Source organism: Marmota monax, unplaced genomic scaffold, assembly GCF_021218885.2.
Source record: "Marmota monax isolate L192 unplaced genomic scaffold, Marmota_monax_Labrador192_F-V1.1 WCK01_AAM20220418_F8-fsc00008, whole genome shotgun sequence".
Lineage (NCBI taxonomy): Eukaryota > Metazoa > Chordata > Mammalia > Rodentia > Sciuridae > Marmota > Marmota monax.
The window spans coordinates 23,178,977-23,200,693 of NW_026694432.1; the positions used below are offsets into that span (position 1 = coordinate 23,178,977).

At 45.0% G+C, this 21,717-nt stretch overlaps 1 protein-coding gene across 2 annotated transcripts; it reads left to right on the forward strand.

Moving 5' to 3' along the window:
* Positions 1 to 4,492: 4,492 nt before the first annotated feature.
* Positions 4,493 to 13,996, forward strand: Znf436 (zinc finger protein 436). 2 transcript variants are annotated; one of them, XM_046468383.2, is made up of 3 exons: positions 4,493 to 4,941; positions 7,180 to 7,306; positions 10,120 to 13,996. In XM_046468383.2, exons 2-3 carry the CDS (start codon positions 7,201 to 7,203, stop codon positions 11,370 to 11,372), a joined length of 1,359 nt encoding a protein of 452 aa, XP_046324339.1. In that variant the 5' UTR covers positions 4,493 to 4,941; positions 7,180 to 7,200; the 3' UTR covers positions 11,373 to 13,996. The 2 variants fall into 2 exon arrangements, with proteins under 2 accessions (XP_046324339.1, XP_046324338.1); XM_046468382.2 differs by lacking the exon at positions 4,493 to 4,941 and adding an exon at positions 5,483 to 6,397.
* Positions 13,997 to 21,717: the final 7,721 nt, after the last annotated feature.

A 21,717-nucleotide genomic window follows, 5' to 3' on the forward strand; every position in this document is an offset into this window, starting at 1 on the left:
CCAATCAAATTCAGATTTCTTGGTTTGATTTACAAAGCTCCCTCCTTCTGTCCTCTGTGTTTTGCTTTTTGTTTTGTTGTTTTTGAGGGACCCGGAAGCTTTTACTTCTTTCTCTGCCTGAGGACCCTCACCCTCTGCATGTCTTTGGTGGCTTATCTTCTACCCCTGCTGACCCTGGTGCTACAGCTCATGGGAGATACTAGCTCATGATACATCATGGTAAATGTATTTTGACATATATATACATGGAGTACAACTTGCCATTCCGGTTGTGCATGATGGGAAATAACATTGGTATTCTTGAATACCCAATAGACCTTCCCACCTACCACCATCTGGTCTGCTTCCTTCTCACCCTGGTTCAAACCTTACCCATTCCTCAAGGCCCACCTTGGATGCGCATCTTGTATGAAGCCTCTGATCCCCTGGCAACATAAGACAGTGCCCCAGGACTTCTATAGCTCTGTGAAACTTGTCACCCCTGAGTCTATCATGATTCTAGCTCCTTCTCTCATTGCATTCTACCATCATGATGATGTTCTTTTAATACTTCTTTGTCTGACAGTGTCAGTAATATCTATTGAGTATTGACTCTCTGGGTGTCTTGCACACACCATGCAACTTCTCCCAACTTCCAGTTTTCATCTATAAAATAGTGATAATAACCACCGCTAGCTCCAAGGGTTGTTTTGAGGATTCATTAAGTTAACACAAGGAAGGCACTGAGAATCCTGCCCCATACAACAACCAACCAGTAAATACCTACTAGGTAATTATTATTAGGCATATAGGAGAGCATGTCATGTTGTCTGACCTAACATCTGGCCCCAAGTCACTATTATTATACTGTTTTTGAAAATTATACATCCCAGCTACTCAGAAGGCTGAGGTGGGAGGATCACCTGAGCCCAGGAGTCCAAGACCAGCATACCAAGATCTCCTCTCTAAACAAACTTTTTTTTAAAAGAGAAAGAGAGAATATTTTAATATTTATTTTTTAGTTTTCAGTGGACACAACATCTTTTTTTTTTTTTTTAATGTGGTGCTGAGGATCGAACCCAGTGCCCCGCTCATGCCAGGTGAGTGTGCTACCCAGCCCACATAAACCGTCTTAACCATTTTTAAGCATACAGTTCAGTACGCTACACTCACACTGTTAAGCAACCGATCTCCCAAAATTTTCTTCTTGCAAAACAAACTATTAAGCAGCTCCTCATTTCCCCCTCCTCCAACCTCTAGCAACTGCTGTTATACTTTCTGCCTTACAAATGTGGATTGCTATACTCTTTACAGGCTGAGGGACCCCAGGTTTGGAGAGAAATCTGTTCTAAGGAGACAGAGCCCAGATTTGAGCCCAGGCCCCGTTACACTCTGAGCCAGTGTGAGATGTGGCTTCACTTCAGCCAGTATCCATGGCAGGTTTTACCTCCCCAACGATGATGGCCATTGTGGGCCAGCGCTCTCCTCTGCCATTCTCACATTTACTCCCATGTCAGCTCTGCAGTCATGGTTGTGGGGTGGTGTCCAATTTTCAAGTTCGGTGCCTGGTACAGAGGAGGACTCAATAATATGGGCCCATGTGATGTCTTTAAATAGGCTAGACAATACCAAATAAACTGGTTGTACATTTTTAATTGTCTACTATTTGTTTTTTGTTGGTACTGGGAATTGAACCCAGGGGCACTTTACCAATGAGTGTTTTTATTTTTTTGAGATCTTACTAAGTTGCCAAGTGTCTTGTTACATTGCTGAGGCTGGCCTTGAACTTTCGATCCTCCAGCCTCAGTCTTCAAGTTGCTCGGGCTACAGACTCCAGGTTAGCAATTGTAAACACTTTTTGAAAATGTTCTCACTGAAAAAAACCAACAGATGGGGCTGGGGATGTGGCTCAAGCGGTAGCGCGCTCGCCTGGCATGCAGGGGGTGCTGGGTTCGATCCTCAGCACCACATACAAACAAAGATGTTGTGTCCACTGAAAACTAAAACATATAAAAATTAAAAAAATATTTAAAAATTCTCTAAAACAAAACAAAACAAAACAAAAAAAACCCAGAAATGTCTGATGTCAGAAAGCCTCCCCGTCCTCTGCAGTCTGCCCTCCTCCCACAGAGTCAATCTGCTCTTCCCACCCCAGGCCAGTCCCCAGGCCACCCCACATCTGTGTCTCATCACCAGCTTTGCTGATCCATAGCCAAGGGCAGCGACAGGCAGGCAAGGGGACGCAAGACACCAAGACACCGTCCCTGCTCTGCTTGCTTCCCCTGCTGCCATACCAGCACACTCTTCCCTCTAGCCATAACCTATCCTGGCCATTCTGTCCTTCACGCCTCCGCCTCCGGGGCCTTTGCACATGCTGTTCTTGAAGCCTGGAATGCTTGTCCTCAGACCTTCTCCACCTCCCAGAAACACCTACAGTCTTTGCAAAGCCAGCTCAGATGTCACCTCCTCTGGGAAGCTCCCTCCCCTCCCCCAACTAGTAGTCTTCCCTGTCTGGGTATAGACTAGCTCACTCCTTGTGATAGCACTTGGAATGCAGGGACTGTCATTGTGTCCCCTCTGACCCGACTCCTTGTGGAATCCAGAGAAGCCCAGGTCACTTCTATTTTTTGATGTTCCTTATTTGAGAACAGAAATGACAAAATAGGAACACAAACATTGAGGCATGTTTTTAAATATTTAACAATACTTCTGATACCAAAAAATTATAACACAGTTGTGCTGCTCACAAGATAACAAAGATTTATTAACGTGATAATTCACAGTGCACCACAGATGCAGTGGTCTGGTAGAAGGGCACAAGTTTAAGGACATACTTGGAGGGTCTTTGATCAAAGCAAACAGTGGATCCAATGTAATGCAAAACCTCACTTGAAGATAATGTTGAAAACCTAAGTTGAGGATTCTGGCCAGATGGCTCTCCTGGCCCCTTTCCCCAGTGATAAGCTGTACTGCTGCCTTTGCACACAGTAGGGGCTCATCCTCTGCTAAATGATGGGAACAAATATGGCTTTCCAAGTGATTATTGGAAACCCCAGATATAGTAAGTGTTCCTGAGAAACACTGAAGTCCTCAACAATGGGGCAGGAAGCCGCCTCCTCCTCCAGTGACCCCATCCCTCAGATTCCAGCTGATGGCTGCAACAGGAAGCCCTCCACCGGGTCTTTCCTCCCTCCCCCTCTTCCCCATGCCCCCCTAGGGGCTCCAGATGCAGTCTTGCTTTCCATCCACTGGCAGCCTCTCTCCTCCTCCACCCTCTGGAGGGTCCCAGGTGAAGACAGAAAAAAAGCTCTTACTCAGAAGGAGGCGGGAAGCCAAGCTGGGCTCCAGGCAGTCCTGAGGAATAAAAGAAACAGCAAGAGGACAAAGAAGGGCTTAAAGCACTGGAGCAAAGGGACGGTGGGGGGTAGGGAGGCTAAGAAAGTTTACAAAGCAATCTGCCAAAGAATGGATGAAAAGGGAGCCCTGCTGGGCTGAGAGACTCAGGCCCTCCCTCACCTTAGGCCCAGTTAGAAACCTGCAATTTCTCAGCCAAAGCCTGCACCTCTCCCTGCTCCTCCCATTCCTTGGAGTCTGGTTAACAACCCCTGACCTAGAAGTTTCCCTGAGGGTGAGGGCCAAGCTTGCTGGGTCTGTGACAGTTGGCAGCCTTGCTCACAGAGCATCCGCTTGAACCCACCACTGGCCCAACTTCCAGGCTGAATTTCCAGCAGGAAAACAATGTGAGGAGAAAGCCAGATGCTCACAACCATGAGCCACTCTTAATTTCCCAGACTTTCAAGGCCACTGAATACACTCATGGGCCTTTATGGAAATCTTCTCTGTCACCAAAGGTTGAAATAATAATCACAGCTATCACCTGAGTGACCTGTGTGGATCTAAGTCATCTCAGTCCTCACGACTCCCCCCGTATGACTATTCCCATTTTACCAAAAAAGAAATGAGCTGGGCAGAGTAAATGACTTCCTGATATGCAGCCTGGAATCCAACCCAGACCTGTCTGACCTTGATGCCCACACTCTAGGGATGCTGTCTCTTGGGAACCCCCCAGGATGCCAACTTCTTTGGTGTCCAGATCTAAAATTTTAGGTGGGACAGGATGGTACAATTCTGTGGTATTTAAACAACCCCTAACCCCACAGTTGGAGGTTGGAAGAGGAGTAGGAGTGGGAGATGCTGCATTATGCCTGGATAGGGTCCTAATAGTTCTTTTTAGACACTTGAGTAATTTAACCATAAATAACTGGGCACCGGGAACAGGACACTCAGTAATAAAAGCATGGCCTGGAGTCATGTTTAAAAAAAAAAAAAAATTCAAGGCCCTCAGTGGGTGGATGTATCTGCAAAACAAAAGAAAAGCCCCTTTCCCAGCCCAGGCAGAGAAGTCTCCTGTACAGTTAGAGACAACAGGCTTCCGGGCACGTAGCCAAGGTTCTGGGGATATTTATAACTTGAAGAGGGTGGGAGTCCCTAATAAGCTGCTATATTCTTTTTCCATCACTTCCCTCTCCAAGGCTACAGAGAGCTCGGAGCTCTTCCCCATGCAGAATGCCTGCTTTGCCTAGTGCTCGACTTCCATTGTCTAATTCCCTCATCCTGGCTGGGGGGGAAAGGGAAGACTGCAAGTCCTTCCGTTCGGAGGAGCTCCAGCTGAACGCAGCTTAGCTGCCAGTGGGGTTGCTTGGCCGGTTGTCTTGGCCTCGGAGATCTGCCTATGAGCCTGTGGTTTCGCGGAGGTCTTCGGGATCAGCCAATGATTCCTGGGCTTTGCCTGCAAGTCTACGGATTCGGGGTCGGTCTGTGGGTCTGGTCTCCGGAATCTACCAGCGATCCCCAGAATCTTTCAGCACATCAGAGGTCGGAGAAAACTCTGCGGCTTTGGTATGTTTGAGGCCTCTCGGATCTTGACGCCGGCGATCTAGTGGATATCTGGCAGGCCGGGAGGTAAGTCTGTTGGTCCCCAACTCGGGTTTGCTGTTTCCTACCTTCACAATGACTGCTGGCATCCTGAGGACCCGCTGGGCTCAAGCTCTCAGAGGCCCAGGGTCCCCTCGGTGAGCGAGGCTTCCAGAAACCCTTTCAGCAGACAAACCCTCCAGGATGATAAGGACCGCCCGCCCTCGCCCGGGGGCCTGGCTCTCTCCTTCTCACACGCCCTATCCTCACCCCCGCGTCTGATTTCCTTTAGGGTTTTCGCTTCTCGTCTCTCAACAGGCGCCCTCTTTAGAAGGACGCGGTTGGTTGCCCCTAGAGGGTTAACAGCGACGAAGCCCGCACACACCAGGCTCGGCACCCGACCGGACTCGCGTGCAGAAGAGTAGCGCAGAGCTGACTGGGAATTGTAGTCTGCATGTGCGCAGGGTGCGGGTGCCGCATGCGCTGCTGGGAGTTGCAGTCTGTGTGCGCCTAGGGTGCGAGTTCCGCAGGTGCTGCTGGGAGATGTAGTCTGCTTACGGGCAGGGTGCGAGTTCCTATGCTGGGAAGTGTAGTGCGTAGGCGGGGCTCAAAGTTCCAGCGCGCCCTCCCCGAGGGAGTGGGCGGCTACTGCTTTTCACTCTGGCCGGTGCTGTCAAATGAGGGATAGATAATCCCAGCAGAACTGAGCCCAGGCCAGCACCTAAATCAAGTCCGACTTTGCGGATAATGAGATGTGACTCAAGAGAAGTTTCTAGGGACGTGAAGGAAAGCAAGGCAACATCCCTGGTTTAACCGGGCTGTGGTCTCCAAAGAAGAAAGCGGGAGGTACTCCACCCTAGCTAGGAGGACACGCTTCCTTCTTCACCCTTTTGTTCTTTTCCCTCCTCGGCTCTTGGCCTCTGACTGGCCTTTGTACGCCGAAGTGGAACTACAAGTCCCGGCAGGCCACCGGGTAGGCGCAGGCGTGATAGAAGTGCTCGGCCACGCTGCAGGAGGCGGGCCAAGTATTAGGCATCTGATTGGTAGGGCATATTGCAAGCTTTGATCACTGGTTGGCTGAGGCAGCTGCCGGAAAGGACCCAGCCTCGAGTTGGAAGAGCGGAGGCGTTCTGTGGGCTGGGCTGAGGAGCCTCCTCCCTGAGACAGCATCGCCTAGACCCCCAACCAGGGAGTGACCACCCTGGGGCTGTCCTAGTCGGTTCTGGCATTGCTTCTATCCGGTGGTGGCGGAGACACAGAGGGCGGGTCATGCCCTGGGATCAGGGAGGAGAGTGACCGGCCCTGGTCCAGGGCCCTCCCCGCACGCCTCTTGGCCAGAACTAACTCCAGCCCTGGGGAGTGGGCAGGGCCTATTTGCAGTGCCTCACGCCCTGCTTTTCGCCTCCTTCAGCGCTGTCTGCTAGCTGCTTTTCCTGCTGTCTCTCCCGGGAGGCCAACCCTTGTGCCCGAGATGGCAGCCACCCTGCTCATGGCAGGGTCCCAGGTAAGCCGGGGGTGGTTTCTCGGACATTGAGTCTGCTTAGCCACCTCGTCCGGCATTTCTCCGTTCCGCAAGTCCCTGTGGGGAATTCCCTGGGGTTAGTAATTCGTTCGCTTCGTTATTCTATCTCCAGGGCCTACTACTGGGCTAATACAGCCGCAAACAAGCATATATTGAACACCTGCTGTATGCCTTTAGGTACTGGGGGGATTACAGATGGACAGGACGGGAGCTACCCCGCCTGCTCACAGTCTGTTGGGAGAAAGACGCATCCGGTTAACCGTGATACAACGTGATAAGTGCTGTGTTTGCCGTAGCAACAAAGTGCTGTGGTGTGGAAACAGAAGTGGGAGTGATTAATTCTATCTGGAGCATCCGAGGGCGGAGCGGCGCAGAACGGGGGTGGGGGGCGGCGGCACCGAAGAAAACCGTAATGAATGGCAGTATTTCACTAGTCTGAAGAAGATATTTCAAGAGAAAGAGGAACATTGTATGTAAATCTATGGAGTGATGAAATTGCTATCTGTGTTCTCAAAAAGGCATGGCTAGAGGATAAGGTCCCCCAAGTAGGGCAGGGGTATCCAGCTATGGAACCAGAGCAGTTCGGTTTTTGTTTTGTTACCACGTGTGTTTTCCTGGTTGTTTAATTCTTTTTTGGACTTTACAGAGGAGACTCAATGCCTTTTACCTCCTGGACATTTCCAACCATGTCTCTAGTTTCAGGAAGAAAAACTGTTACTAACCTCCTTGATAACAAGTAGTGAGGAAGCATTGTGTGATTTCAGGCACCTGTGACATTTGAAGATATGGCCATGTACCTCACCCGGGAAGAATGGAGACCTCTGGATCCTACACAAAGAGACCTTTACAGGGATGTTATGCAGGAGAATTATGGAAATGTTGTCTCACTAGGTAAGTAAGGATTCTACCTTTCTTCACACCAGCGTTTTTGAAACTATGTCAAAATGGCTTGGCTTTCCAACAGAGCCTAGTTGTTTGATCTTTTAAGTCACTTAATTGGATATTGGCTTGAGTTGAGTGTTCAGGCAATCTTTGAATATGGAAACATCCAGATCATATATTTGAAAAGAAAAAGAAGTGATTTTGCACATTTTAGAAACATTCAGATTTCTTGCGCCCTAAGTCATTTGCCATTCTCCAGCCTGTTTGTACAGAGCCCTGACCAAACAGGTCTGGCATAATGGTGCTTGCCAGGATATAAATGCCCCTGTAAATGGTGCTGTTACTCTAGGGCACTGGAAGATGAGGGATTCTAAGCTAGGTTCATGGGAGGGCAGAAGCACCAGTTTGTGTTTGTTTTGGCTTCAGAGCGCCAGCCTTGCCTCAGGTTCTTTGTCTGAGTAAGTTCTTGTCTAGAGATGTGTCAGGGTGAGTGTGTGAAATGTTCCAGATGTATCCCGAAATAGTGGGATCACAAATTCTATTAGCGGAGGCAGTTTCATTTTGTCTGTCCGTCTGTCTCTTTTCCTTGGCAGTGCTAGGGATGGAACCCAGGGCATCTCACATGCTAGGCAAGTGCTTCTACTACGGAGCTGTATCTCCAGCCCCCATTTTTTTTTTCATGTTCTGCAAATCTGTTTTCTCTTCCAGCTGTATTTTGGTCTGGGTGTAACTAGAATAAACAATTTATCCTAGAACTGAACAGTCTTTTGACTCACTTTGTCTCCTGTTAGGACTTGACAGCAAGTTAGCAAGTGTGTATGCTTCACTAGGTCATCTGCCGTTTGTTAGAATGAATCCACTTTTCAAAAATCTTGATCCCATGACTTTTCTCAGCACAAAAGACAACCTGAGGGTTTCTTCTTAATTTGGGCTTTCTCTCTGGTCCTGAGTTGTTCCGATCCCTTTTGTAGAAAAGCAACCATAAATAATGTTATCCTCTCATGTCTTTAACCCAAATATTTCACTCAATCCAACAAAAACAAGAAATGAAAATCTTAAAAAGTTTAAATTTGCATTCCTGTGGTCTGGCACAAGGAGTGCTTATTAGAAGGACAGAAGCACCAAAAGAAAAAGCTGGTTTCTTCTCCAAATAACCTTGGGAGAGGGTTAAATAATGTTTACAAGACTTCTTTATCTCAGGACTCCTCAGAATCTTTAATGTGTTATTAGGCATTGTGGATTCCTAATGAGAGGATAGTGTATGCAACATTTACCAAACTAATTCATCCATGGGCCCTTTTCTCCCAGCATACTTACTAATCCCTTTATGAAAAATATACTAAGAAATCTACTTGGGCTGGGTGCAATGGCACATGCCTGTAATCCCAGCATCTTGGTAGACTGAGACAGGAAGATAACAAGTTCAAAGTTAACCTCAGTGACATAGCAAGGCCCTAAGAAACTCAGCAAGACCCAGTCTCTAAATAAAATATTTAAAAAGGGATTGGGGATGTAGCTCAGTGAAAAAGCACCCTTGGGTTCAATCCCTGGTACCAAAAGAAAGAAAGAAAGAAACACAGCTTGGAAAATTTAGTGTTTGGGTAGAAAATTCTTTCAGATAGTGGTTGTGTTTTTGATTTTCATTTGAGAACTGTACATCTATACGTGTAATATAATCAGTCAATGCCAAGAATGTTCTGATGCAGGACTGTGGGTGTAGCTCAGAGAGTCCCTGGGTTTGATTCCTAGCACCACACACACAAAAGAAGAATGTTCTCAAACATCTTTTTTGCCTTCTCCATGTTCTCACATCTATTTTCACTTAAAAAGGCCACTGGAAAATAGCAAGTGACATTTTAGCACTTTTTTTGTTAACTAAGATATGATACAGATAACTAAAAATTCATTTTTCTTCATACCAACCTAGCAGGTGCTTTTGAATAAATATTATATGATGGTAATGATAAAAACTTGACAAGTTAAAATACATACATACATAAAATACCCAGGATCTTGGCTTTTAGAAATTCTAATTTAGTCTTTTGTATGTTCCGTTAATAGTTGTTTTGATCTTCCAAAATACCAGAAATATGTAAAGTTTTTATAATGAACCATTAACTGCAGTAATATAAAACATTTGAACTTCCTAATTTTCTTTTTGCAGTACCAGGATTGAACCCAGGGCTTACATATGCTAGGCAAGCACTCCACCACTGAACTACACCCCCAGACCTTTTTCTTTTATTTTGAGACAGGGTCTTGCTAAATTGGTTCTGGCCTTGCTATATTGATGAAGCTGGCCTGGAACTTGTGATTCCTCCTGCCTTGGCCTCCGAAGTGTCTGGGATTGCACAACCCCTAACCAGAGCATGAACTTTTTATCTGACTTTCTGGCTCTACCATTTACTGCTGTGACTTTGGGCAAGTCACTTCCCTTGTCTCAGGGTCTTGGCTTTCTCATTCATTAAGATCATCCTAACACCTGCCTCTCAGGATGGCTGTGATCATAAGTGAAGTAATGCAAGTAAAGAACTTAGTGTAGAGCTGGGCAGGCGTTGGGGGCATGCTTGTAATATCAGCGGCTCAGGAGGCTGAAGCAGGAGGCTCACAGGTTCAAAGCCAGCTTCAACAACTTAGCAAGCGCCTAAACAACTCAGTGGGACCCTGTCTCTAAATAAAATACAAAAAAGGGCTGGAGATGTGGCTCAGTGGTTAAGTGCCCCTGAGTTCAATCCCCGGCATAAAAAAAAAATAGAAAGAACTTAAGCGTAGCAACTACCCACAGTGCAATCTCCGGTCTCATTATTTATGCTTTATTACAGATTTTGACATCAGGAGCGAGAACGAAGTGAATCCAAAGCAAGAGATTAGCGAAGATGTTGAATTTGGGACCACATCTGAAAGACCCGTTGGGAATGCTGAGGAAAATCCTGAAGGGGAAGAGGCCTTTGGAACCGGGGACAGGTCGGAAAGACAGTGGGGGGATTTGACAGCTGAAGAGTGGGTAAGCTATCCTCTCCAACAAGTCACCGACCTGCTCGTGCACAAAGAGGGCCACACGGGCATCCGCTATCACATATGTTCCCACTGTGGGAAGGCCTTCAGTCAGATCTCGGACCTTAACCGCCACCAGAAGACCCACTCGGGAGACAGACCCTATAAGTGCTACGAGTGTGGAAAGGGCTTCAGCCGGAGCTCCCACCTCATTCAGCACCAGCGCACGCACACGGGGGAGCGGCCATACGACTGCAGCGAGTGCGGCAAGAGCTTCGGGCGGAGCTCGCACCTCATCCAGCATCAGACCATCCACACCGGCGAGAAGCCGCACAAGTGCAGCGAGTGCGGGAAGAGCTTCTGCCGCCTGTCCCACCTCATCCAGCACCAGAGGACCCACAGCGGGGAGAAGCCCTACGAGTGCGAGGAGTGTGGCAAAAGCTTCAGCCGCAGCTCGCACCTGGCGCAGCACCAGCGGACGCACACGGGCGAGAAGCCCTACGAGTGTAACGAGTGCGGCCGGGGCTTCAGCGAGCGGTCGGATCTCATCAAACACTACCGCGTGCACACCGGGGAGAGGCCCTACAAGTGCGACGAGTGCGGCAAGAACTTCAGCCAGAACTCGGACCTGGTGCGGCACCGCAGGGCGCACACCGGCGAGAAGCCGTACCACTGCAACGAGTGCGGCGAGAACTTCAGCCGCATCTCGCACCTGGTGCAGCACCAGCGCACCCACACCGGGGAGAAGCCCTACGAGTGCAATGCCTGCGGGAAGAGCTTCAGCCGCAGCTCTCACCTCATCACACACCAGAAGATCCACACCGGGGAGAAGCCCTACGAGTGCAACGAGTGCTGGCGGAGCTTTGGCGAAAGGTCGGATCTCATCAAACACCAGAGAACGCACACGGGAGAGAAGCCCTACGAGTGCGTGCAGTGTGGCAAAGGGTTTACCCAGAGCTCCAACCTCATCACGCATCAGAGGGTCCACACCGGAGAGAAGCCTTATGAATGTACCGAGTGCGAGAAGAGTTTCAGCCGGAGTTCAGCCCTTATTAAACACAAGAGGGTGCATACTGACTAAGTCCTGTAATTATGACTGAGAAGCCATTCGTTTGAAGGTACAGTTGACATCTGTGAGCTCGCTTGAGGCCGAGCTGCTTTTACCCTGCTGACTTTCCTGGTTGTGGGCTCTAATTAGAGCATCCAAGAAGACCGTCACTATGAAATTCAGCCGCACAGCTCTGAAACTTTATCCCTCCTCCAAAAGAGAGACTTCCGTTCACTCAATTTTTATTCACTCAATGGATTACTTCATCAAATTCAGTCCTGCAAGTAGCTGAAACTCTGAAGACCAGGGGCAAATGCTGGTGAATGCTCAGGCCTGGGGTTGGAGTAAATCTTTAAAGGTTACTTCTACCATCCAGGGCCCAAAATCTCTGCTAGGGGAAATGTGGACTGTAATAGGGTGGTCAAGTTTGCTTTGAAAAAAGGCAACCAGACTTGGCCTGAATTGCCACCCGTGTTCACACACCAGAGTAGAGGGCACACACATCCTCCCCTCCAAAGGGCTTTCCCTTGAGTCGCTCTGCATCTTTCCTTCTTCCTGAGAGCGGGATTCTGCATGATGAAGGCAATGATCAAATCTTTTCTCCTTCTCATTGTTTCTAATTAACTTGTTTGAAGCTTGTGTCTTTGTAGATACAAGTGTGAAAGGAAAAATGAGACATGGGTTTGAGGACCAAGACCCATCATCAACGGTGGTGACTTTAGCAAGAGGTGCCCACTGTTGTAATTGCTATTAATCAGGTTTATGAATTTTCTTTGGGAATCATTGTATGGAATATTGTAGGGAAAATATCTTCAAGGAAAGATAGGACCACAAGTGATGGTGGAGTGAAAGGATTAAGTGGAACCGAACCCCTACGGGAAGGAAGCACAGAGTCCCTTCCTAAGGAATGTAGGTCATTTCTGTATTCTTCCCCTTCTAATCTTTAAGATCAATTCTCCCTAAACTGCTAACTCTAGGGTTTGATAGGGCCACATCCTAGTGTTTATCTTAGCTTGCTAAGGGCATGTCTCTGTACAGTGAAATGTGTACTCCTTTGGTTTTACTAGTAGTGGTAACTGAATTTTCAAAGAATTAGCATGTTCTTGGGTGGTGTGGATCATGTAACAGAACTACAGACATAACTCCAATGTGAGAAATGTCCTTTTTTTTTTTTAATTTGTATGGAAAAAAATTTAAATGCTAGTGCTCATGTGTGCACCGTCCTGTAAGGTTTGTCTTTGTATAGAACGCAGCACTTGTTTGTATGTTTCCATCAATTGGAGAGATAACGACTGGACAATAAGTTTATTGTCCTATTCTCAGACTGCATTAACTTCAATGGCAATGAAGACCTCTTTGGCCTAGTCAGAAGGAATTAGTAAACCTACATAGGAATGTGTTTTTATCCTCCCAACCTACAAATAGAAATGGTTAAAGCAAGAGTTGGCCCCATTTAAGCCCAGTAGAATCAGTTTTCCATCTCTTAGCCCAAGTAGGAATTAAGAAATAACCTAAATATTGATACTTCTGCAAGTCTGTGGGGGATGGGAAGGAACCAGCGCCCAGGAGGTGGGGCTGGAATAAGGAATGTGTTTTCCTTTGAGAAGGCCCCAGTGTGTTTCTACCATGCTTTCTTGTGAATGTTGTAACATTTGGAAAAAAAAAATATTTTTGCCATATCTCTTTAGGACTGGTATGCACTAAGCATGTACAAGGTCCTGGTTTCAATCCCCAGCCATTGGTCTCTCTGGGACAGAGACTGTACTAGTGAGTTACTGTGACCCACCACTGTGTGGGATCACATCAGTTGCAAATGACACACATCAAAAGTAAGAAAATGAAAAAAACCACTCCAAGGGGGTTTCTTCATATTTAAAACGAACGTGGGGCAGGGAGCATGTTATTTTGTTCTATACAAAATCTAGAAGACTGTGAGAATTCCTATTTTAGTTGTCGGGTGACTTGTATGTTCTTGGTAACTAAACTCAAGTATGTCTTCTCCTGTATCAATGTTGCTGATGGTTTTAATGATTTCAGCATTCTGGTGCTGCGTTGATCTACTACAAGTGTCACCCTGGGAGTGGGCATAGAAGTCAGCACCTCTGTGACCTAACTGTATCTCACACTCTTACTCTGCTCTTCTTACCTCACCCCGACCTGTTCCTGCTGCTGCCTTTGGCTTCTTAGAGGTGAAGGGCTCAAGAAAAGGCTTCTGGGTGCCCACCCATCTCCATACGTGTATGCTCCAGTGGGGAAGTTAAAAGGGCTAGGGCCACACGGCCCTGTCTCCTCTTTCTGCCCGTTGTTACCCATTTGCTGTGCTGAACTGGGTGCAGAAGTCCTGCATCAGACCCTCTTGGCTAATGGTTTTGCTTGGCTTCTGTTCTCAAGTCCCTGGCTGCTTCTGCACATGAACACCCTGTGCCTGTTTTCCGTGGATGTGGAGAGTGAATGAACAGTAAATCTGTAGAGCATTTTCCCTTATGGTATTGGTCACAGTTATCCTAGTGTCAATTGACATCTGTATTATTCTAACAATACTCTATAATTAAAACTACAATTTAAAAATCAAAACAGCTGAGAATTATTTTAGTAATTCACTCATGCATATAAAGGCTTTTCATCAGATTCATTAAAATTGGGCACGACCATCTTGATATTGATGCTTTTTTTGTACAGACACTGTACAGATGTTCTTGTGGGGATTTGGGAGTACAGTGTCTTGAGCCCTCTAGATATTGCCATATCTTGAGAAGATGCAAAAAAATCTGTGAAGGGTAACCTGTTTCCTGTGAAGGTTATGCTGGTGCAAAGCAACATGGAAGTACTTGGTATGGATGACTCATTAACTTAAGAAAAAGGAAAAACACATCCAAAAGGAAAAATGGGAGAAGGCCTTGTTGCTCTAAGGAGATTTTGGGGGGTATGCATTAAGAAGACGAAAGCAATCTACTGAGCTAGGACTGGGTTCCCAGAACTAAGTTCTGTCTCCCACACTAAGGTTCTCTCTTCACCATGCTGGAGCACAGTTTGCCTAAGGCAGTGATTATGTACTACTAGGGTGTGGTCACAACTTTAAAATTATGAGTAATTTTCTCTTAAGAAATCTTTCTTTTTCAGTGGAGGGCCATCCCAGGCAAGGTAGGGGGCAAAATACAAATATGAAAAAAAAAATTAACCCTACAGCCAAGAGTTGGAAAAAAAGAATTTTATAAAAATGTTTTTTAGAACATATTTGTCAATAGATGCAGTGGCAGGGAACTGTTGTCCTAACTACTTGGGAAGCTGAGGCTGGAGGATCACTTCAGCCCAGATGTTGGAGGCCTGGGCAACACTGCAAGACCCCATCTCATTAAATAAAGTGGGAGAGGGAGGGATGAAGCTTGGTGCTTGAGAGTGTGCTAAGCATGTACAAGGTCCTGGGTTCAATCCCAAGCACCAAAAACAAAGCAAAACCTGTTTCTCCTTTCTGTATGTTCACCTTTTTTTTATTGCTAGAAAGGAAAGTTAAAGGAATCATGTAAAGCCACAAGAATGGGAAGTTACATTCCATGTATGTACAATATGTCAAAATACACTCTACTGTCACATATATGTGAAAAAAGGGGGGACCGCAGTCATATCTCAGTGGTAGAGCACTTCCCTAGCATGTATGAGGCACTGGGTTTAATTTTCAGCACCATGTAAAAAAATAAATAAATGTATTATGTCCATCCATAAGTAAAAAAAAAAAATTAGAGAGAGAGAGGGAGGGAGGGAGGGAGAGAGAGAGAGAGAGAGAGAGAATTTTTATTTATTTTTTTAAGCTTTCGTCAGACACAACATCTTTGTATGTGGTGCTGAGGATCGAACCTGGGCCACACGCATGCGAGGCGAGTGCGCTACCGCTTAAGCCACATCCCCAGCCCAAAGTAAAAATTTTTTTAAAAAATTAAAAAGTTAAAGAAAAACAAACATCAGTCTCTCCCCGCCCCTGCCTCTGCCCCCAGAGTAACTCAAAAGCCTCCTCTCTGAATGTATTTGTTTGGTCACTGTTGTTATTATCAAGGCACTTTTCCTTCTCTGTCAAATGTCCTCTAGGTGGCTAGAGGTAAGTTAGAGCTGTGTTTGCAAGTCATTAGGGCACCTCAAGTGCACTAAGATGATTATTTGCTAAATGGCTTCATAGTGTTTGAGAAGTTAGTGTAGTCCACATAGGAGTTCCCATGCCCTGGGGGAAGAGCTAACACCCACCTCTGTGGTAGCCTTGTTTATCTGTAGCAGACTTAAAGATAAGAAAGACTGTTAAAGATCATTAGCAAGACATAGCCAAGGAGTAAATTTTCTTTTCTTTTTTAGTAGTAATTGAACCCAGAGCAATCCCCCCCCACTCCGCCTTTTTTTTTTTTTAAACAGGGTCTCACTGAATCGCTTAGGACCTCACTAAATTACTGAGGCTGGCTTTGAACTTGCGATTCTCCTGCCTCAGACTCCAGGAGATTACAGGTATATGCCACAGCACCCAGCTCACTTTGCGTCTCACAGCTGCCTCCTGAACAACTCCAGATGGGAATTATCTGGGCACCTTGAAATCAAACCCCAAACTCAACTTCCTGCTTCTCCTGTATTTCTTAACTCAGTAATTGCCTAGTTATTCGAGCTAGACCCTTGCATATCACCCGTAACTCCTGCCTTTAGCCGCTCTCCCCAAATCAGTAATGAATATCAATTGCATCATTATCCATTCAGTCCTGTCCATACAAATCTGTCTACTCCTCCTCTCTACTGCCACCACTTGCCTTGTGACTTTGGGCAGTTACTTAGCTTTTCTGTTCCTTGAATTCCCCATCCATAAATAGGAAATTATTATATCTACCTCATTGAGTTGCAAAGATTAAATGAGATAATGGGACTCAGAATATTAGCAATTACTCAGACTGTCACTGGGGCCACATCTCATTTACTGAAAGAACCTCTTAATGAGTCCCCTCTAGTTTGATCCCTGTCTCTTCTCTAGTTGCAGCTCTAATGATCTTTCTGAAGGCAAATTCCTTTATGCCACTCTTCTGTGTAAAACTCTCTCAAGACCCTAAATTACATCTTTAGCACTGAGGGTGGGGTGAGGAGATTAAAAAAAATGGTCAAGGTCAGGTGTGGTGGTACAGATCCGGAGGCTGAACAAGAGGATCATAAATTCGAGGTCAGCCTCAGCAATTTAGCAATTCTGTCTCAAAAGGACTGGGAATGTAGCTCAGTGGTAAAGTGACCCTGGTTCAATCCCAGCACCAAAAGAAGGGGCAGGGGAGCTGGTGTAACAGGAAGTCCCGGTCTTAATCTCCGGCACTGCAAAAAGAATAAACAAAAATTTAAAAATAAAATCACCTTGTGCTTGCCTTTGCACACAGCAAACAGTGAGGCTCCTTTGGTGTGATTTATGAGAAGGTTGTCCAAGATCTGATTTCCCCACCTCGAGTTCTCCCCCACTTTCCTGCCTCAAAGCACACCAGCTGCATCTGTCTGTCCACTCTCCTTCTGGCCATCTCCTACTCATTCATTGGGTCTCCAACCTGGCTTGTTCCAGCAGATCTTTACTGATCCCACAAGATGGGATCAGGTGTTCCTTTTCTGTTTTTTCTCGGGTTTATCCCAATGTACTTTATCCCTGTTTTATAATTGCCTCTTTACTTTTTTGTCTTCACTAAAGTTTAATACCCTTCATGAAGTTACTGTATCTTGATCACCACTGTTTCTTCAACCTCTAGCCAATGTTTGACCTGGAGCAGGTAAGCAACAAGTATTTCTGGGGTTGTGGCTCAGCAGTGGAGCGCTCGCCTAACATGTGTGAAGCCCTGGGTTCGATGCTCAGCACCACATAAAATAAGTAAAATAAGTGTCCAACTACAATTAAAAAAATAAATTAAAAAAAAATAAAATGTACACCTTCATTTTCTTTCTTCCTTTCTCTCCCTTCCCCCCTCCCCTCCCTCCCTCCCTTTTAACAGGGCTGGTGATTATTTCTGATTTATCACCAACCCAAGCTACTCATGAAACAAAAGATTCTGTCATTGGTGCATCTGGTGGGACCTTATGCAAGAAGAGGAGACCACGTGACCCATCAAGACCTTCCCTTAAAGCTTAGATAAGAACAGACACACACACCTGACTGCTCCAGTATTTAATGAAGAATCATTGACATTGACCTTCCAAAGCCTAACTAGGGATAACCTTTTTCTATAACTTTGAACCATGCTGCATGGCAGGTTCCCAGTTCTATGAGCTTGGGCAGGATTCTAAGCTCCAGGTGCTCAGTTTGACATTTGGTTAATCTGAATTCTCCAAATCTAGTACATAAATAGGTGGTTAATAATATTTGGGGGGGGCTGGGGATGTGGCTCAAGCGGCATGCGTGCGGCCCGGGTTCGATCCTCAGCACCACATACAAACAAAGATGTTGTGTCCGCCGAGAACTAAAAAATAAATATTAAAAAAAAATTCTCTCTCTCTCTCCCTCCCTCTCTCACTCTATCTTTAATAATAATAATAATAATAATATTTGGGGGAGGACCCAAATTCCTTTATGAATCTAATGGAAGTTTTGGATCATTTGTTATTTTCATCGAGTTTTGAGGGTCTTAATATATTTTAGACACAAATCCTCTTAAAAAATGCTTTTATTGGGCTGGGACTGTAGCTCAGTGGTACAAGCCTCACTGTAGCTACGCTTGCCTCACAGGTATGAGGCCCTGAGTTTGATCCTCAGCACCACATAAAAATAAATAAGTAAAAATAAAGATATTGTTTCCATCTACAACTAAAAATTTTTTTGAATGTTTTATTGGCACATTATAATTATACATAGTGGGATTCACTGTGACATATTTGCACATGCACTCAATTTAATTTGCTTTATTTCATTTCCCAGTATGTCTTCCTTCCCCAATATCTCCTTCATTTACTGATTGTCCTTCTGTTTATTTTTTAAATTGGTTCATTATATTGTACATAAAAGTGGGATTCATTGTGATATATTCATACATGCACATAACATAATTTGGTTGATGTCATTCCCTGTACTTCCCTTTTCCTTCCCCTCCATCTCCCCCTTGATCTGATCCCCTGCCTCTGCTGTTCCCCCTTCTATTTTCATGGGATTTTTTAAAAAAATTTTTAGTTGTTGATGGATACAATATCTTTATTTTTATTTGTTTATTTTTATGTGGTGCTGGGGATCAAACCCAGGGTCTCATGCACGCAAGGCAAGCCCTCTCTACCACTGAGCCACAACCCCAGCCCCAGATAATCTTTTTTTATTGCTTTTTTCTCTATAGCTTCCACACATGAGAGGAAACACTTGAAATTTCTGAGTCTGGCTTTTTTTTTTTTTTTTTTTTTCACTTGGTATGATGTTCTTCAGTTCCATCCATTTACTAGCAAATGACATAATTTCATTCTTCTTTACAGCTGACTAGAACTCCATCATGTAGATATACCACATTTTCTTTCTTCATTCATCTGTTGATGTATACCTAGGCTGGTTCCATAACTCAACTATTGTGAATTGTGCAGCTGTAAACATTGATATGCATGTTTTGCTGCAGTATGCTGATTTTAGTTCTTTATTTTTATTTTTATTATTTTTTTTTTATTTCTCGGCGGACACAACATCTTTGTTTGTATGTGGTGCTGAGGATCGAACCCGGGCCGCACGCATGCCAGGCGAGCGCGCTACCGCTTGAGCCACATCCCCAGCCCCTGATTTTAGTTCTTTTGAATAAATACCAAGCAGTTTATTTTATGTGGTTGAGTCACATGGTAGTTCCATTTCTAGTCTTTTTCTTTTTTTGGTGGGGGGTGGGGGGCGTTGGGGATCGAACTCAGCAGAGCTTTTACCATTGTGCTACATCTCCAGGACTTATTTATTTATTATTATTTTTTTTTTTTATGTGGTGCTAGGATCAAACCCAGTGCCTCACATTTGTGAGGCAAGCACTCAACCACTGAGCCACAACCCCAGCCCCTCCAGTCTTTTGTTGTTGTTGTTGTTGTTGTTGTTTGGGGGGTTTTTTGTTTGTTTGTTTTAGGTACCAGGGATTGAACTCAAGGGCACTCAACCACTGAGCCACATCCCCAGCCCTATTTTGTATTTTATTTAGAGACAGGGTTTCACTGAATTGCTGAATGCCTTGCTTTTTGCTGAGGCTGGCTTTGAACTCTTGATCCTCTTGCCTCAGCCTCCTGAGCCTCTGAAATTACAGGCATGTGACACCGTGCCCAACTCCAGCTCTATTTCTTATTTTGAAAACAGGGTCTTGCTAAGTTGACCAGGATGGCCTCAAACTTGTGATTTTTCCTGCATCAGCCTCCCAAGTCACAGGGGTTAGAGGTGTGTGTCACTGCACCCCACCATTTCTAGTCTTTTGAGGAGGCTCCATACTCATTTCCACAGTGGTTGTGCTAATTTGCTGTCCAAGCAACAATATATAAGTGTTCCTTTTCCCCCTCATTCTTGCCAACATTTATTATTGTTTGCATTATTGATGGCTGCTACTGTAACTGGAATGAGATGAACTCTCAAGGTAGTTTTGATTTGCATTTCACTGATTGCTAAGGATGTTGAACATTTTCTATTTGTTGGTCATTTGTATTTCTTTTGAGAAGGGTCTGTTTAGTTCATTTTCTCGTTGATTGGGTTATTCGTTTTTTTTTTATAAAAATATTTTAGTTGTCAGTGGACCTTTATTTTATTTATATGTGGTGCTGAGGATCAAACCCAGTACTTCACACATGCTATGCAAGCACTCTGCCACTGAGCTACATCCCTGGCCCTATATTATTATTATTATTTGCTTGGTATGGGGGATTGAACTTGTGGGGGACTCAACCACTGAGCCATATCACCAGCCCTAATTTGTATTTTATTTAGAGACAGGGTCTCTCTGAGTTTCTTAGCACTGGCTCTGAACTCTGTATTCTCCCACCTCAGCCTCCCAAACCACTGGGATTATAGGCACACGCCACCTCACCCAGCAGCCCTGTTGTTAAGTTTTTTGAATTCCTTTTATACTCTGGACATTAATCCTGTGTTGAAAGAGTAGGGACAAAGATTTTCTCCCATTATGTAGGCTCTCTCTTCATTTTCTTAACTGTTTGCTGTGCAGAAACTTTGTAATTGGATGCCATTCTACTCACTGGTTCTTACTTTTATTTCTTGAGCTTCAGGAGTCTTAGTAAGGAAGTCAATGCTTGTGCCTACAGGTTGGAGTGTTGACCTTGTTTTCTTTCTAGTAGTTTTACAAAGTTTTGCTCTAATTCCTGGGTATTTGTTCTACTTTAAAAAATATTTCTTTATATGTTAACAGACTTTTATTTTATTCTTTTATTTATATGCAGTGCTGAGAACCGAACCCAGTGTGTCACACATGCTAGGCAAGGGTTCTACCACTGAGCCACAACCCCAGCCCCTCTGATCCACTTTGATCTGACTTTTGTGCAGGTGAGAGAGAGAGAGAGAGAGAGAGAGAGAGGGGGGGGGGAGGGAGGGAGGGATATCTAGTTTCATTTACATGGATATCCAGTTTTCTCAGCTCCATTTGTTAAAAAAGACTTGTTTTTCTTGGACACAAATGCTTTAATAGGTAAATTATTTGCAAATATTTCTGTCTTTCTTTTTGGAGCTGGGGATTGAATCCAGAAGTGCTTAATCACTGAGTCATATCCCCAGCCCTTTTTATGTTTTATTTTGAGATAGGGTCCTGCTAAACTGCTTAGAGCCTCGCTATGTGGCTGAGGCAGGCCTTGAACTCTGGATCCTCCCACCTCAGTCTCCTGAGCCGCTGGGATTATAGGTGTGTGCCACTGTGCCTGACTTCATTCCCTTTTTCCCCTTTTTATTTATTTATTTATTTTTTAAATCTCACAGTATTTTTTAAAGGTATTTTTTAAATTGTAGATGGACACAATACCTTTATTTATTTATTTTTATGTGGTGCTGAGGATGGCACCGGTGCCTCACACATGCCAGACGAGTGCACCACTGAGCCACCACCCCAGCCCCTCTCACAGCAGCTTTTTATTGGTGCATTATAATTATACATAACAGTGGAATTCATTGTTACGTATTTGTACTTGACAATATAATTTAGTCAGTTTCATTCCCCCATCCCTCTTTTTCTCCCCTGGGTGCCCCCTATCCCTTTCCTGTATTCTACTAGTCTCCCTTCTATTTTCATGAGCCCCACCCCTTTGTTCTCTCTAGCTTCTATATATGAAAGAAAATGTGAACCTTGACTTTCTGAATTTGGCTTATTTTGCTTAACATAATGTTTTGTCCATTTCCTGCAAATGACATAATTTCATTCTTCTTAATGGCTGAATAAAACCTCATTGTGTATATATACCA